The 18,004-nt window shown below is 40.6% G+C and overlaps 2 protein-coding genes across 2 annotated transcripts in view; both read right to left on the bottom strand.

Annotated features, from left to right (window-relative positions):
* Positions 1-323: 323 nt before the first annotated feature.
* nudt5 (nudix (nucleoside diphosphate linked moiety X)-type motif 5) lies at positions 324-3,724 on the bottom strand. Its single transcript, XM_076297348.1, has 9 exons — positions 3,621-3,724; positions 3,156-3,255; positions 2,804-2,871; positions 2,640-2,692; positions 2,371-2,478; positions 2,039-2,134; positions 1,818-1,919; positions 1,041-1,199; positions 324-942 (listed from the first exon to the last, which is right to left on the bottom strand). Exons 2-9 carry the CDS (start codon positions 3,195-3,197, stop codon positions 833-835), a joined length of 738 nt encoding a protein of 245 aa, XP_076153463.1. The 5' UTR covers positions 3,198-3,255; positions 3,621-3,724; the 3' UTR covers positions 324-832.
* A 3,486-nt stretch (positions 3,725-7,210) lies between these two features.
* dpp10 (dipeptidyl peptidase like 10) overlaps positions 7,211-18,004 on the bottom strand; it is a 126,694-nt gene continuing 115,900 nt past the window's right edge. Inside the window, exons 18-26 of the mRNA XM_076297347.1 lie at positions 16,040-16,141; positions 15,855-15,924; positions 14,125-14,319; positions 13,659-13,713; positions 13,371-13,470; positions 12,977-13,035; positions 11,871-11,943; positions 10,555-10,628; positions 7,211-8,881 (exon numbers count right to left, since the gene is read on the bottom strand). Coding sequence (XP_076153462.1) covers positions 8,747-8,881; positions 10,555-10,628; positions 11,871-11,943; positions 12,977-13,035; positions 13,371-13,470; positions 13,659-13,713; positions 14,125-14,319; positions 15,855-15,924; positions 16,040-16,141 — 863 coding nt within the window. The 3' untranslated portion in view covers positions 7,211-8,746. The remainder of the gene's footprint in view (positions 8,882-10,554; positions 10,629-11,870; positions 11,944-12,976; positions 13,036-13,370; positions 13,471-13,658; positions 13,714-14,124; positions 14,320-15,854; positions 15,925-16,039; positions 16,142-18,004) is intronic.

Here is an 18,004-nt window from a genome sequence, read left to right as displayed (position 1 = left end):
AAAATCCTGATTAGTGCGCAAAGATTTCAACAGTCAGTCAGGAATAACCTCTTATAATAACTCTACCTGCACTTTTGGATGTATGCTGATGCAAGTACTTCATAATATTTAAATATATTTATACAATAATAAAAACACAAAAATAAACAAATACGCTCATACAAATGACACAATTATAATAGGCCAAGGAGCATATGTGACCATGAAAATAACCATGGTGCATACTTACCTGATCTTTTATCGTTTCCAGTTCAACACAGGACAAGATATGTAACTCTTCTGTACAAGACCAATATATTTAAGAAAATCCCAACACCTAAATGTCTCAGCAACATTTTTATTAGTCCATTTAAAATTAATTGTTAAGACTTCTAATACAGCGGCACCATTGCCATACTGTTCTCTCAGCTGCAGAGCAGCAAAGATAGTAGTGCATTCAGCCCACACTGCAATAGTGTTTCCACACTGTGTGTGACGAATAACCATCTCTACACCACATCACCTCGACATCCAGGAAGGCACACAGAGGCAACTACAGTATCTAATGTAATTACTTCTCATGTTATAAACTGACAAACAGTGCTACATTTAGTTAGAATGTTAGGAATGTTTTAGACAGCCAGGGTAACCACACAAGGGGTGGTGGTTAAATGCATTAAGGTTTCACCACTTGCACTCCAAGTAGTTCAACATAATTTCACAAACAAACAAGTATGTTTTTTTCCTTGTCATCTTTCCAGCAATCTTTTGCCTGGCAAGGTCCTCCGTACCAGAGCTGTATGGGAATGCCACATGTGTTGAGTAGGCCAGGGAAAGAGGTAGATCACAGGCTTCACTGTTTGAGCACAGGCAACTCATTGGGTTTGAAGAAGGCTTGAGACATTCCCATGGCATAAATGTAAACCTTTGAGTCCACCGAAATGTTTCCCTTCTTTATAACCTCTAAGAGTAGAAGACATATAAAAATATTGTTTATTTTTAAAACATAAAAAAAGATAAATGAATTATTTTATTGAAGACTGTGATGGGATAAAACTCACCATCAATTTTCTTTTGAAATTCATCAAGAGGAAGAAGGATAACTTCAACAAACTCTACACAAAATAATATGTCAGTTAAGATTGTGTTTTTAACATGATCATAAATTATCCATGAAATTGTACAAATAAAAAAATAATAAAAAAACTTACCCCCTTCACCTGAAAGACATAAACCAGAAAATGTTACAGATCGCAAACATTGCATGTATATCATTCATGTATTAAGTTCCAAGATGAAAAATCCTTCATATATTGGACTTCCAGTAAACAGATCTTTCTCTGTACTTCTCTTTCTCTGAAATATTTAAAAGTGCAATCTGCAATTCTAATTCAATACACATTTCTCAAATCCAGCAAATTGTTCTTCACAGTCCTCCAGCTGTCCATTAAGTGGGCTAAAGAACGTTTGAGTTTGAATGTTTGAGTGGCTTGGATTGAGCGATAAACAGCTCAGCAAATTAACATAGCGGTTTAGGCAGAGAGGGTTGAAGCAGAGCGTTTAGTAATCAGGGATCTTTCGTTCAGGAGAACAGAATGGAGGGGTGTAATTTGATTAGCTGTTGAGCTAAAATAACAACAACCATTCAGACGGACTACGTACTGTACTTGGAATCACAGGTGAGAGAGAGAGAAGAATAGAGAGGGGGGGCAAGAGAGAGAGAGAAAGAAAGAAAGAAAGAAAGAAAGAAAGAAAGAAAGAAAGAAAAAGAAATAAAGAAAGAAAGAGAGGGAGGGAGAGAGGGAGAGAGAGCAAATCTAAGAATGAAGTAGTCTTACCTAATTGTTGGGTAGGGTTGACGTTTTCCACATCATCCCCATTGATGTTCACCATGACAATCTGAGTGGTGCAATTGGAAAGCCCAGGGTCCAAACATGTGACTGGAAAAAGGAGAGGACAAGCATTTAGCTTTGTGCAGTACACCAGCATGTGAAGATACTGGCATTTCCCATGACTATGCATGGGATGCTGCATGATAAGAGACAGCTTTCTGCCTTACCTGGAGTGACTCCCACCACTTCTCCCTTGTAACCCGTTTCCTCCTTCAGTTCCCTCAAAGCAGCGATCTCTGCAGTTTCGTCATTATCTATGAGACCTAGAGTGCAAAAAAGTGCAAGTTACAAATCTATCTCAACACCACCCTATCCTATCACTGCTGCAAGTATGGTCATGATGTGAACTGTAAAACTGTAAGTAAAGTACAACTATGGACCAAATACAGCAGGATGACTATTCGGAAATGTCACAACAAACATCCCAGGGAATTATGAAAGGGGTGATTCACTTGAAAGCTAATTAGCTTGAAAGCTAATGACTGATTGATGGACGGACCTGCAGGAAACTCAAGTGTATGACATCCCATTGGTGGACGGAACTGTTTCACCATGACAACACAGTCTTTATGGAGGGTTCTTTTCAGAATTGCAATGATTCCAACACCTTGGTGCACACAAAAACAAAATATTTGAATAGTGTACTACATTAACCAAATACTGTGAAATATATATATATATGAATATAGCCTAATGCACACACACAACAGTACACATAGTGATAAACGAAACAAAACAAAAAGGATATTCTACAGACATCATACATACCATCTGCATCTGTGTTGGAAGGTCTTGTTGTTCTCTTTGCAGTCTCCCATGTCCTTTAAAAACACAGAGGGAGAATAGATCATTCCAGGTTAAACATGCTTGCAATCTGATCCATAATTCCATGTTGACACCTAGGCTAAATGGCATTTCCAATAAATGACTACCTGATTTTATCAGCAGGATCCACATACGTAGTTCGTTCAAGCTTCACCCATTTTCCAGTTGCTAGCACCTTGGGAATGTATGGTAAAATGAGTGCAACATACACAGGTATTGAGTAATCATTTGCAGTTAGATCCACTGTGCTACGACAATCGCAGAATTATTTATAGCTGGCCTTGCTCTCAAACTGGAAACACCCGTTACTAGACAGTATTTGGCAAGTGCGTCAGTGTGGGTTCATCTAAAATCATTGTCATTCGATGGATGCCTCAAATTCAGCACAATCACGAGTAACAAATCAGTCATCTGTCTTGTAACTATACTGCTGGTGAACTGCAATTAATCAAGGCCTACCTCCTCCTTGACTACGTGCGGTTCCGTTTTGGGGCAGCTCATCCTCCCACCAACGACTGCGGATTCTTGTCAATGGACTCCTGACTCCAATGCAACAGCGCTAATTCCATGCGCACAACAAAAATTGATTAAACTACCTAATAAGCCACATGTCGCCGTAGTTACGGGTCGAAGCCCTACTGAAAGGCTGCATTCATTCGTGCAACGATGGTGGTCAAATCATAACATTACCAACAAAATGCCATAGTAAAGTCAGTGTCAACTAACTAAAAATCATTGAATTGCCATTCAATTCTCGAAACTTTCTCCTTTCCAGTACGTGCTCAACTACGTTTCCTTTAAAAAAACGTATTTTAAAGTGCCGATTTCTAATGCAACCTGTAGAAATAATCAAATGCTCTGTGTGCATCATGAAACATTAAACCATACTTGAAGAAGAGGATCGATTTTAGCTGTAATACTCACATGTCAAACAATCAATCTGATCACAAGTTCTCACTTGGCGTTAACAAACGTTCCAAACCGCGCCCACACGCGTGCACTTTCCAAATATCACCCTCTACAAACAAATCAACATAGAATAAATTAGCCTCTTTGTCAAAGGTTTATACAAAGAGCCATTATATATTAAAAAAGAATCACAAGAGACCTAATTTGATAACCTAAAATGGTCTAGCATAAATAGCAATGCAATGGTTACTTTTACAAAATGAAAAATGTCTCTGGGCACATTTCCTTGTGTGTAGGTTTCCAGTCGAACATCGTTCCAAAACTCATTTCCGGGACCATTCCGTAGTATTTTACGATAAAAGTCTTTTTTTTTTTTAAAGACCATAATAAAAGCCGTATTCCTTGACTACTAGGCCTATTCTCTTCACGTTCCTCATGCTGCTCAGTTGTAGGCAAGTCCACACTTCGGTTAAGTCGGTTAACTAGCCTACATTCTTCTTTGTTTAATGACTGGATGGATGGTGTACACTTCAGCAGAAATTTATACTTATATTTGGAGCCCAACATTAATTTTCTAATGCAAAAATGCATAGCCTAATAAAATACAGGGATCCCAATTGCCTAATATTACAATGAATTGAAAGAATGAATGAATGGACACTTTATGGGTCTACAGAGAATGTGTAGGCCTAATAAGTGAACTTCCTGAATTGCTAAATTTGAACCTTTGATGCAGTTAGGACCTGCACACAGGCCTAGCCAATAGGTTATGTTCCGCTTCTGAATGTAGGCTAAAGTCAGAGGTTAAATAGGCTTATCAAATTGCCAGGTGAGGGAACGTCTGGTCTGTTTAAGCAGCACATTTGTGCGAAGTCCAAGCTGAGCTAACAACATGCATACACTAGATGGAGACACACTCAAATCTCAAGCAAAAGAGAGAGATTGTTTACTTGAATACTTGTGAATTCATGAGGTCCATAGCACTGCAGGACTGATTTTCCAGAGGAAGGATTAATATTCCACATATTTTTGTATTTCAAATTCAATCAGACACCTATTATACATCTTACATTGTATGTGAATAGTGGCGGTGAACTTATTGCAACAAAACCTTGCAATCTCTGAAACATCAGCACTAGACACTAACGCTTGGCTAGCATTTAAAATGTCATATTTGGCTGCTTTCTGGTTATGTTTTTAGATATACAGATATACAGATCTTTACAGGGTAATAATTACAGATGTTGCAGGGTACAATGTTTAGGGGGCTACACAAATGAACTGAAAGCTTCACTTCCCTTTATTAAGCTATGTAATACATTAAACTACAGCAATGTGCCCAATTGGTATAAAATTGTATTTAGGCTGAAATTAATTTAACATCCTCATTCAATCAATTAGAGAGAGCATGATATCAATTATAGTTGAAATAGGGGAAATAGGCTGAGGTGAGCTGACTCTAATTGTTGTTTGACCCAAACTGTGCCTTAAGCGAACACAATAACTGTCGGTCAGGTACTTAATGCTGGCATTTATCTTTGTATACTTGTTGCCCTTGTAGGCCTATAATAACAATTATAATTAGTCAAACTGCATATGATTGTACATTAGCAGAATAGAATAGTGTGTGATTAAATATAGGCTAACTGTTGGTTACAGGTGCCAGGACACCTGCATACAGATAAGCTTTCACAGTGCATTTTGTTTGATAAAAATAATAGTCCCTGTCTATATTTAGTTCTCTGTTCAGGTTTAATGAGTTGGTAAATTGCTAATATTTCACTCAAGCAGGCTACACAGTCTATACTGTACGGGCACCTGTATACTGAGGACATCATCCAACAGGTGCTGCTTTTTTATTCCATGGGAAATGTGCAACCACCTGGACAGGTCTGATGAATTATCTTGGTAAGTTGTATGGACATTTGTATGCAAATGTTTGAACTATTTACCTTTGCACCTTTATCTACTCTGCACCTTTAATAAAAAGGTATTTTACCAAAGTACATTCAAGAGAAAGCTAATGCAAAGCAATGCCTACCTTGTTCTTTAGTTTTGCTTTATGTGCGATCCATACAAAACAACTTCCCTTGTAACACTATCTTGGTCTGTTTTTCTTTCACCTGAGAGTAATTGCTGCTTTCATTTCGGGTGAGATGAACACAGTTAGGCAACACAGGGTAACCTTGTTTACATTCAGTATCAATGCAATGCTGTACAAAATTTGACACTGTGTAATGATGGAAGGCATTTCTCAGGAACAGGGATAATTAACACTCAGCAGAAGGCCAGAGATGATATATAGTGCGGAGCATGGCCATGTGCTAACACCTGCCCAGGGAACTATCAGAGGAATGTGTGGCCCAGGCACTGAGCTATGGCACTGTGTGTGTGTGTGTGTGTATGTATGTGTGTGTGTGTGTGTGTGTGTGTATGAATGTGAATGTCATGTCCCGAAGGGACTGAACTATGCATGTGTGTGGCTTATGGCATGTGATCTCTCTTTCTATCTGTGTGTGCTGTGTGTGTGTGTGTGTGTGTGTGTGTGTGTGTGAGTGCTCGCTCGCCCTTGTCTAGCACTGGGACTGGCGAGCACCATGAAGGTATTAATCAGACCCAGACTGGGGCTGTGGGTTTAATTGGCTCAGACTGTGCGCTAATGAAATCTGTCTGGGAGATCCCTAATGGGGGACCCAGGGGAGAGGGACGTGGGACATGCCCTTGTCTGAACAACTTTCACTCCTGAGAATTGGCTCTACATCTCTGTACTGTGTGTGTGTGTGTGTGTGTGTGTGTGTGTGATGGAGGGTAGGTACTGTAGGTACCTGTCTTATTACAGTTATTATGTTCCTGTCAAAATCTCATTTTTTCTATATACAGTAAGTCTTGGTCTCATAAGTTCCTGTGATCTACTTATATCTTAGTGACTGCTGCTCATCAAAGGAAAATACATGACTTCTGTAATTGCAGATGTGTGTGTGTGTGTGGAAGTGATGTGATTGGTGCTGAGGCCGACTTCCTTGAAAATGAACACACTGAAAAAGAGAGACTTCCTGATATCTGTCAGGTGGTTCTGCACCCACCATTTTGTATCTCATCATAGTAGAAGTCTGAGCAACTCACCCTATCTTTTTAACCCAGACAACGTGTGTGTGTGTGTGTGTGTGTGCACGCACGTGTGTGGACGTGTGTGTGTGTGTGTGTGTGTGTGTGTGTGTGTGTGTGTGTGTGCGTGCACGTGTATGGGCGTGTGTGTGTGTGTGTGTGTGTGTGTGTGTGCGTGCACGTGTATGGGTGTGTGTGTGTGTGTGTGTGTGTGTGTGTGTGTATGTAGACCATGAGTGATTGTTCTCCTATGTACAGTACTGTCCCCCTGTGATCTGTGTGTGTATGTGTGTGTGTGTATGTGTGCGTGTACGTGTGCGTGCGCGCGCGCGCGCGCGTGTGTGTGTGTGTGTGTTTTTTTTTTGTGTGTGTGCGCGTGTGCATGTGTGCGTTCACCTGTATACATAAAACAACACCACAGAGGCCTACTCACTTCACAAAGTGTGTTTAATTCATTTTGAATCATCTCTATAAGACAATAGCGAGTAGTCCCACCCACATGAGCTCTTTGCTTAAGAATGGCAAAATGAAGTCTCAAGCCTTTACAAAATCCATTTTCAAGAAAAAAACAATAACAAAAACAAACAAAAAAACCCAAGAAAACTTAAAGCCCAACAAACATAACGAATATAATTTATCCCTAGTTATCAATTCCCTCCACCGACAATTTTTAAAATATACATATTTACACATGGACTGTAGCTGGGTTCGGGGTGCGTTATCTACCAACATCCAGTGAGTGGGGAGGGGTGGGGTGGAGTGGGGTAGGGTGGGTAGGAAATTGCACTTGTGGACAGCCACACTCGTTTTGTTGATGTGAAAAGAATATGAAGTACATACTGCACGGGACCTCTAAGGCGGCGATCACACTGACCAGTGGTAGGAAGTATTGGTAGAAATGGTGGATTTTCTCTTGTTTGATAGCTTAAGCAGTATGGGCTGTATTGATTAGAATTGAGGCTGAATTTGATGTTGGAGAGTAACAAAACGCTCATCAGTGTTGTTATCAGATTAGCATACATAGTTAACACTTCAAGCATTCTGACTAGTGTAAGCAGTGTGATAGATTTATTAATCGGGCAGGGGTGTCTGAAATGACAGCAATATCGTTGACAATCCAAAACAGAAAAGAATCACTTAGGAACCAGATAGAATGTCTAGCCACAGAACTATTATGGTCTTAGCGTGGCGCTATGATTTCCTGCTACCACATCATAATTTTCAGGGTAATCACCGCCTTGTTTTGGAGGGGGTTAGGGGCCCATGGTGTGTGGGTTTATGTGTGTGTGTGTGTGAGGGGGGTGGGGGTCAAAATCACAAGTCCGATCAATGCTGGTAAATGAGTTCTAACGAAACATGCAGTCACCGTACCAACATTTAAGGTAAATGGCAAAGCCAAGTCAATACTGGAGAAGGAGCGAGAACGAGAGAGGGGCGAAGCCAGGTCTGTGCTTTTGTCAGAAATGTTAAGTGGCCCATTTTGACAAGTGGAAATTTCCCATCGGGGAACACACAGGCGCTAACACACTTGCAAACACACATGAGCACATGTTAACAGTAAGTGATTTTCTATTAATGTGTGTGGAAACTTCCAGTCACTTGCTCTTCTACCTGTTTCTTGTGCTATTCCACTAATAGGCTTCCAGTCATCCTTCAAATAACTCACAAATGCCAATACAATAAAACAATACACAACATACCTATACATACATACACACATGTGCACGCACACTCACACTCACACACACACACTCATTCTACATACATAGAGCACATGAAAGGAGCATGCACATTCAAATAAGAATACACAAAAAAATCACACACACACACACACACACACACACACACTTCCTCTCTCTCACACACACACATGGGCGCACACAGGCACACACACACAAACACACACACACACACTCCCCTTCTGTGGCAGTCTCTTATCTCTGTGTCAGACCTCTCCCATAGGTCTCAGTGTTGGTCAGTGTTGGTAAAAGTTCCAGTGGTGTGTCGGCTCTCTGTCTGTCTGTCTCCGCTCTTCATCACTCATCCTCATCCTCCTCCTCTGGCAGAGGAGGCACACAAGGGTGCAGGCAGGCCTGGAAGAAGCCGGTCAGAGACTCGCTCAGGTGGTGCTGGCTCTTCAGTGACAGGTCGTGGCCCTCATCCGGGTAGATCTACAGAGGTCAAAGGTCACTGACATATCAGGACTTTGGTTCCATCGGTTCCAATGGTTTTTATTCATATTTTGGTCCGTGTATAGATTAGTGTACAAGATTAACAAGGTTGAAAATGTAATTAATCCGTTATTTCTGTTATAACTTGATCAAACTATCAGGTGTTTTAATAGATTACATTTTAAATAGGCTTGCTTACTGTAATATAGGAAGCATTCAGTTATTACGTATCTTTGTTCTCAAATGAATTACATGTATGCATGTCTTTCTCGATACAATGCCATGCCTTGGGTTCAAAAGATAGTGCTCTCACAGTTAACTTATAAAACAAGTGGCATCAATTTTCTTGAAAATGTAACTTGAAAGACTCTAACACATTCAATTAATGTGAGTAATGGAACAAGGCTGGAAACTGGTGTTGAAGGGCTAATGTCCGTGTGACTTTATGTATTGATCTTGCTGCATAGATCATTTCTAAAATTTCTTGGAAACATTCTTGGAGTTAATTTATTGAAGTTAATTAAATCTATTTACTCCCCTCAATCTATTTCATACCTTATGTTTCAGATGCTTTTTCTCAAACCGCAAATAAAAAAACAAAACATTGTAAACGTAGACTGCTGTATGTATGCTTAAAATAGCACAGCAGCTTGCTGATTGAACTACAGGAATGAGAGATTATTTTCTGACAGTGAGAATCTACACCGTGGGCTTTGGCTCAAAAGCATGCACAGCTGTCGCAGTTAAAGCGTTTCTTTTCAATTTTTGGCTGTGTGTAGGTATCAATTAAGGTGTGGAAGTTTGTAACAGTGATTAAAAAGGGATATTACCTAGGAATTTTTCATTTGCATTGCAAAATTAATGATCGAGTCAATCATGCCATGTTATGTAATGTTTTAATTGTGTGAATTTCACAAAGCAACTTAGCATGGGCTAGCACTGATTATGCATCTTGTCTTTAGAATGTAAAGCCCACATTCTCTGAACATATGTGCAGTGATTGCAGTTATTACATTTCACAGATCAATAGATTCATTTAGCTATCAGACAGACATTTGGTATGCTGATACTGTGTGTGTGTGTGTGTGTGTGTGTGTGTGTGTGTGTGTGTGTGCGTGCGTGTGTGTGTGTGCGTGTGTGTGTGTGTGTGTGAGTGTGTGCGTGTGTGTGCACTGTGTGTGTGTGCGTGTGTGTGTGTGTGTGTGTGTGCGTGTGTGTGTGTGTGTGTGTGTGTGTGTGTGTGTGTGTGTGTGTGTGTGTGTGTGTGTGTGTGTGTATGTGCACTGCTGCACTGCCTGCTGACATATGTGTTGACACAACTTTCAACTCAGATTTATGTTGCTCTGACAGTTCTGAATGTTGCCTATATCAAACCTCACCACGTGTTTGCACAGACATGACAAAATCAGATGAGATACATTGAAACAAGGCACCATACAATATCTGTAAAGCCGTCACACGTCCCCATGAAATCCTACTTCATTTGTGACCTTTGATTACAGTGTGTGTATTCAATTGTGCTCATATTTACCTAGTGATCCCTACTGCCTTGTGCCAAACACCTGCGATCTAAGCAAACATTTCCCCTATTTTGGCTTCATACTGAATTATAGCAGCAGGTTGCTGCCTACAAATTTAGCATGTTGTGCTTTTCTGGTGATGCTAGAACGCACCTGCATGGAGTAGTTGGCTCCGATCTGTATTAAGTGCTTAATGAGCTCGGCTGAATGTTGAAAGTGCACTTTAGCTGAAAGAGAGAGAGAGAGAGAGAGAGAGAGAGAGAGAGAGAGAGAGAGAGAGAGAGAGAGAGAGAGAGAGAGAGAGAGAGAGAGAGAGAGAGAGAAAAAGAGACACGGTCATGTTAGAGTGATCTCAGGGATGGTGTTTACCATTAAACCTTGTATCAAGGGCACTGTGATGCGGGAAGCCTATCAATCACAAGAGGGTGAACACAGACTCACCAGCTACTTAACTCTTAATCTAGGCTCTACACAAGTGAACTTGGTATCAGTGTTTAGTGGGAAATATCATGGTGGAGTGAGCAAAAGCCTACTTACACAGTACAACAAAGCCAACCCATATTCACATTACTTTGAACTCAGTAGCAGTGATGGATGGCAGATCCAGGGTAAACAGAATAACCAAAGATATTTTATTTGGCATGAACTGTTTCAAATGGTTGCTCTCTGGCATTCTGGCAAAGCATTCCATCAAAGCTTGAACTGGGAGATTGACAAGAAGCTTCTTTTCCAAGGCCATATGGACCATGAAAACTTAACTGATGCAGCAGAACACAACACTTGTTTGCACTTTCATATTCCTCATTAGCATAATATAATGTATACCCCCCCGTTTCATGGAGTTTGTACTTGTGACAAATAAATTATTATAAACCATGATACTATGAACTCTGATAGTATGTTAGCAACAACTCACCACCACAGCTACAGTAACTGCGGATCATAAATTAGCATTTCTGCTTTGAGTTCAATAATCTATGCCTTATCTGACAACGCACAGAGGCTTGGTGATAGTGAAAATCACTGCTAACCCACAGGCGTGTTAAAGCTGAGAGGGTGCTGAAGGATGCAGCTGACTTGTGGAGTGTGTATGGCTCTGTTCCGGCCCTGATCTGGCTCTGATCCGGCCCAATCAGGGCTGCTTTCAGGGAGTGAGCTCACCATCATTCTGTGGTGATAACAGCATGCCATGGTACACTGAGTACAGTCCTTATCATACAGCACAGCTAAGCCTATTTCACATTAGAGGGGCAGCTTTTGAATGAGCACTCATAGGGCATGAAATTATAATATGGCTCTTATACAGCTAGCCTCCCGGCAGTTACCAAATCTCTCTCTCTCTCTCTCTCTCTCTCTCTTTCACACACACACACATATGCAGTCACACTTGCATGCTCTCTCACACACACACACACATACACACACACACACACACACACACAGAACAAAGAACAAAACAGAAGTCCTACCATCAGCCGTCCCATGAATAATCATGAGTTTCTGGTCCTGCAGTCCTTTGAAAATGGGCAGCACACTGGACAGCTGAAACAAAGCCAGTCACAAATTGAGCACCATACTACTTAAGCTCACCCCAGTTCTTTAATAATGAAAGTCTTGGTAGGTATTTTATGACCATAATGGAGTTTTAAGAACGCTATGCTATCTTTATTGTATTTTACACATTTATTTAACAGACAAATATCAAATACTTTTTAAAAATGTCATCATTCACAACAAAAGAAACAAAAAGCTTATGAGATATATAGATGAGATGGATTACAGGCAATCATACCCATCTTATGAACAGTAATATATTGGAAAAATATGCTATACGCCTATGTGGGAATATGTGAGAGAATAGGAAAGATGTACTCAACAGCTCCGCATCTCAAAAAGGAAAGGATACAGTTATGATCTCAGATGGCACATAAAGTCATGTGTAGAGTAAAGACCAACATGACTCTTCATTCAACCGCGTAGCATCTAATATGATCCGTTTTTTTTTTTATAAAACTACGCTCCCTCATATGCACATAGCGTCCCACAACACCCAAGTGTTGACTGAACTAACATTAGACACTAAACTAACAAGCCCAGGCGCCGCTGCTGGGGCCTGCGTAGATGTAGATATAGATAGAGCATAATGGGCTGGATGGAGATGTAATGCCATCATAGCCCCCTGATGAGTGACTAATTAGGGATTCAGCAGCCAGCTCATCTGCGTCTGTGGTGGAGGCCTGAAGGGAAATGTCTCTCACAGGCCACACAGGACTTATCTGCACTGTAAACAGTGGGCCCAGGCAGTGGGGAGGGGTGGTGGTGGGGAGGGGTGTGGTGCTCTAAGAACAACAACAGCCATGCGTACACAAATAATGCACAGATGTATGCACCATATGGGTGTAATGAATGTATGGACAGCTATACAGCAAGACGAGGAGGTACACATAAACACACATAAACACACATCAAACACACAAACACACACACACACACACACACACACACACACACACACACACACACACACACACAATCAGCCTTACCTATGGAGCCCACACAATTCTAAACAGCTTACCTGATATCTGTTGTCGTTGTTTGATGGCATGCCAAGGTAGCGCTCAGAGAAGAAGGAGGCTTGGGAGAGAAATGTGAAGGGTGATCAGTGCAACACAACATCCTGTTCATTCAACGCTTGAGTGGGCAGTCAAATAATTGTCTGCATTTATTCATGACAAAAGTAATTTGTTGCAATAGTCTTGACACCACACCAAACATATTTCATGTATTCACTCTATCTATTTGCTACTGTTACTATGAGAGTGTAGTGATACTGAATACGACTGAGTGATTGAGTTTGTGAAGTATTGATGGTTTTCATTTGAGGAGAGGAGCAATATGAAATATGAATAGCAATATGATGTCATAACTATATTGACAGTTTTTTTTTTATCACAGTGCAATGCACTTACCATAATTTTTCCAGTCCACTATGGGGGACTGAGCCACTGCACACATAATTGGTTTATCTGTAGATTTCAGAAGCATCATTGTGGTATAGCCACCGTATCCCTGTAATAAAACGCAACATAATTGTATTTGTATTTATTTATGGAAATCATGTCTTGGATAATGCTTTGAATTAATTACGTTGCCTACATTGGCAATTACTAGTGGACACTATATAAAAAGATTAAATGTATTCCATAAGCGAAAGTCTTATAATCCATGACTACTAACAAGGCATTGACTGGACTTACCTTCCCATAAACCCCTATCCGTGTTTTATCAATGTAGGGAAGTTTCAACATGTACCTGCAATACACAAATCATTTAAGCACACTTTATTAAATACAGAGATTACGGAAAACTAGAGTGTGGCTATAAGCTATGTATTTGCAATGCCAAATATTAACTTTAGGTTTAAATGAATCTGTTAAACGTGTCTGTAATATCACTGTCAAGCTACATGTATGGCACAATATAAATACCTACAAAGGCTGACTGAGTTGACAGTGTTTGCAAATCTGACAGTAACATCTCTGTATTAAAGCACTAGTCTAAAAATGACTCATTAATAATAACTTAATAATAACGTAATAAATGACTTTATGGGTATTTGGAAATCTGGGGTAGGTCTACGTACGAAAGGTCTACGTACTGGGGGGAGGTGAATTGAATTGTGAATTGTGTGTATCTGGCAAAGGTGTGCTGTACTGTACGTACTGAAGAGCGGTGATCTGGTCCTGGACCTCCAGGTGGCCCAGCTGGTGGTGGATCTCCTGCAGGGTCTTCTGACCGCGGTACCCTGAGCCCCGGCCATCCACCCGCACCACGATCACGTCGTGGGAGCTGACAAGCACTGATGTCCAGTCCAGCGAGAACTCGTCGTTCACCGTCTGGCCACCAGGGGTCGCATCCCTGCACACATGCGGCACACATGCACACGCAAGCACACACGCACGCACGCACGCACGCACGCACGCACGCACGCACGCACACACACACGCACGCACATCAGATACAGGTCAAGACCACAACCTCTGCATGCAGAGCCATCCTGCATGCATTCCTTCCTCTGATGCACCTCCCCAAAGTTGCTTAGTTAGGACCATTGAAGCATGTTGGGCCTTACAATCACTGATAATATAGTAAATCTATACATAATATAGTACTTGTCCATATATGAACTTAAGGTACCACAGAATGCTGCATCAATACTCTATATCTATAATCAAACTATATCAAACTGTTCTCTAATTTCATAGACGGTACCTGACTTTGGCTGCGGCAAAAGGGCCTCCTGCATCAACATATTCAGATTCAGATTCACATTCTTATATAGAGCAAGGCTTTCATTTCACCCAGCAAGTACAGCTGGGTACATCGTATGCACATCCTCTTTACATTTCACCTACAAATAGACCAATGCAAGCCAACCTACAGCTGTGTCTGACATGGATTATGATCACAGATTCCCTCATGTAAGTCACATCACAGAGAGAGAGAGAGAGAGAGAGAGAGAGAGAGAGAGAGAGAGAGAGAGAGAGAGAGAGAGAGAGAGTGCGAGAGAGAGAGAGAGAGAGAGCGTGTGCACGAGAGAGAGAGAGAGAGAGAGAGAGAGAGAGAGAGAGCGTGTGCACGAGAGAGAGAGAGAGAGAGAGAGAGAGAGAGAGAGAGAGAGAAAGAGTGCGGGTGAGATAGTTCTTCCAGCAACTATTTCAATTTCAGGCGTTGGATGCTGCTGAAGGTGTAATATTCTTTATTAATCTTGCCCGTGTGTCTCAGTTTAACAGCTCTGGAAATTATTAAACTCCAGAGTAAATACAGAGTACAGAGTACAGAGACTACAAGGAAGTTCAAGTTTTTTTTGCCAAACTCTCAACCACCACTTGCCATCTTAGAAAGTTTGCTAACTTCATTAAATGAACAAAATGATCCATTGACTGTAATTTCCTCAGTCCAGACCACTGGTTCCTGGACTTGTGCAATGAAGGGAGGAAAGATGGCCTTACTGATAGTTCTAAATGGAGTATCTGCCTGAGTAAAAGTGCAGGATGGAGGATTCACTTTGGAGTGCTTGGTAGAAATGGTATATGATAATCATGTGTGATGTATTGCTGTATAATCAACTGTAACTACGAACCACAAATCATTGTGTTTTCATTATCTTAGAAGGAGCCCTTCACATATCTACGTATGGAATACGTCCTCAAACACATCTGCCATGTTTCTATAATAGCCCAGAACATATAAATCAAGTCACCGGAGCTGGGGAGGAAAGGACATGCAGGGAGGACAGATTGCCTTAATGATAGTTCTAAATGGGACAATAGGAGATAATACATGAGAGCCTATTAGACCAGAATACAGAGGATTGGTTAGATATAAACAAATAAACAAACAGACAGACAAAGAAAACAAACAATAAACAAGCAAGCACAAGAGATGCATACACCACCAAGAGAAGGCCATAAAGATTGGACTCAGAGAAGTCGACAGGATAGGAGATTTTCAAAGGGAGTTCTGGAAAGAGAGAGAGACAAGTGGCTAAATTAGGATCACAGAGTACTGTAGATGCCAATGGGGGTCTTGTTTCTGATAATAATTTGGGGATGAATAAAAAGGGGCCTCTACTTACCAAACTTCTCACTTGACCCTCTGACTTTAAACTCTGTGAGCTGGATTTTCTTTGCTTGGAGAGATTCCTTCAGTTGAGTGTTGTCTTCTAGGATAGCATAACCTGCAAGAAAACATAACATATGCAAAATAATATATATTTAGTAGTAAAAAATACAAATGGGATTTTAATCTGATCTGAAAAAAAGGTAAAATATAAGTAGACATATCTAGTAGAGGGTCAAAATATTATTTTGTATAAAAAATAAAAAATAACACTTTTATAGAGGAAGCTATTGGTGATGATCAAGATTAAAAACATCTAAATGGTCTCCTGCTACACGAGAACAATATAACTCAATGCAGCAAAAAATCAGATATCAGATGGCTGATTCAAATGATGAAATGAAAAGAGAAACAGTTTCAGATCCACAGATGGTGCTGAGGAGTTTTTCCACACCTACGTAAACTTTCATGCGTTACACACGCGTAGTGATGGGGACGAGACCGCCTATGCCGAGTCCGAGTCAAGACCGAGTCTTTGAAGGGTCGAGACCGAGTCGAGACTGAGTCCGTTGGTTTTCAAATACAGTCGAGTCCGAGTCAAGACCGAGTCTTTGAGGAAGCAAGTCCGAGTCGAGACCGAGTCCTTTAGGAGTCGAGACCGAGTCGAGACCAAGACCATAAAAACATGTCAGTTTTCATATTCATGATTTAAAATCACCCGAATTAATAATCAACAGTTAGGCCCTGGCTTGGAATTTCACCATTTTAGGGGCAAGGCCACGGCCTTCAGTTGGGCATATTTGGTGGGGGGCACAAAGGCCACATGTCAGGGCACCAAGGCCAAAGTTAACTATACAGTAGTAGGCTATAAAAATAATCAAGTTGTATTTAGCCTATTCACAGCAGTAGACCTGCATCACTGTATGAAAAATTACAAAAACATGAAACATGACATATTACATAGAACTGTAAATCATCTGATCATCTAATATTTAGATGTCTAGGCTATATTTAATATTTATATTTATTTTATATTTGGCCTGTTATCATGTATTGAACAATTTAAGCACAGCTCAGCTTTAAGAAACTCATAACCTAGATGCATGCTTAGCATTTTTTGATCATTAAGACTCCTTTCACAAACTTTTACTCAGCTGTAAATCCTCTGATTTTAATATTTACCTATATCTAGGCAATATTTGTAACATTTATTTTGTATTTGGCCTGTTATGAAATCATGAGGAACGATTTAAACACATTTTGAAACCTAAAGACCAAAGTTGGAGACATGAGACTTGCTGCAGATTACATTTTTAATTTAACCGGAATACTCTGGAACGGCTTACTGTACAGGGGACTGCTTTACACCTTTGTGTTCGGTAAGGTCTGCTGTTTATTCTGATATTGGTTTGTCATGTGTTGAGCGAAGGGTTCGTGAAGTATTCCACCGAGATGAATGGGTAGGGAGATGGGTGTAGCACCTTATGTAGACGTTATGATTAAATGTAATTATATTATTTACTTTTCTCGCGAACCGATCACCACAGCAGTTAGCGGCTAACATCATTTAAAAGCTGAAAAAAAGCTCTTTGATGTGACGTGATACATGTGTCTGTGTGATGAGTAGGCTTAGCGATTGCGAGTAGGCTATTTCAACTGAGAAGAATGGGTGAATTTGGACGCACTTTCTGTCTTGCCATGCGCTGTCATTTTCTCCACTGTGTAAGACTGAATTAGTTTGCGCTGTGATGCTAATTATTTTGACAGGCTATAGGCTAAATTAAACGGACGCAAAGCAGAATATTGAAAGAAGGGGGCACCAAGGCCAACGCAAGGGGCAAAGACGTGGCTGCCGTGAAATTTAATTTTCGATTTTTTTTATATGAACATAAAAAAATGCGTTGGTCTCGAGGACTCGGTCTGAAATTACGAGTCCTTCTCCTCCCACTGTGGTCCGAGAGTCAAGACCGAGTCTTTGAAG

Source organism: Alosa pseudoharengus, unplaced genomic scaffold (assembly GCF_046254945.1).
Source record: "Alosa pseudoharengus isolate Yale_2024_CS ecotype anadromous, Long Island Sound unplaced genomic scaffold, YU_APseudo_1.1 YU_APseudo_1.1_scf_20, whole genome shotgun sequence".
Classification (NCBI taxonomy): domain Eukaryota; kingdom Metazoa; phylum Chordata; class Actinopteri; order Clupeiformes; family Clupeidae; genus Alosa; species Alosa pseudoharengus.
Note: the sequence above shows the minus strand (reverse complement) of the source record. Positions and strands in the feature narration are given on the sequence as shown.

Bases quoted from the DNA above. Each gene is read 5' to 3' on its own strand.
- nudt5 (XM_076297348.1), bottom strand. From the start codon at position 3,197: ATGAGCTGCCCCAAAACGGAACCGCACGTAGTCAAGGAGGAG. The intron at 2,479-2,639 runs GTATGTATGATG...GTGTGCACCAAG, and splicing joins TTCCAACACAGATGCAGATG to GTGTTGGAATCATTGCAATT. The intron at 2,135-2,370 runs GTCCGTCCATCA...TTTGCACTCTAG, and splicing joins TACACTTGAGTTTCCTGCAG to GTCTCATAGATAATGACGAA.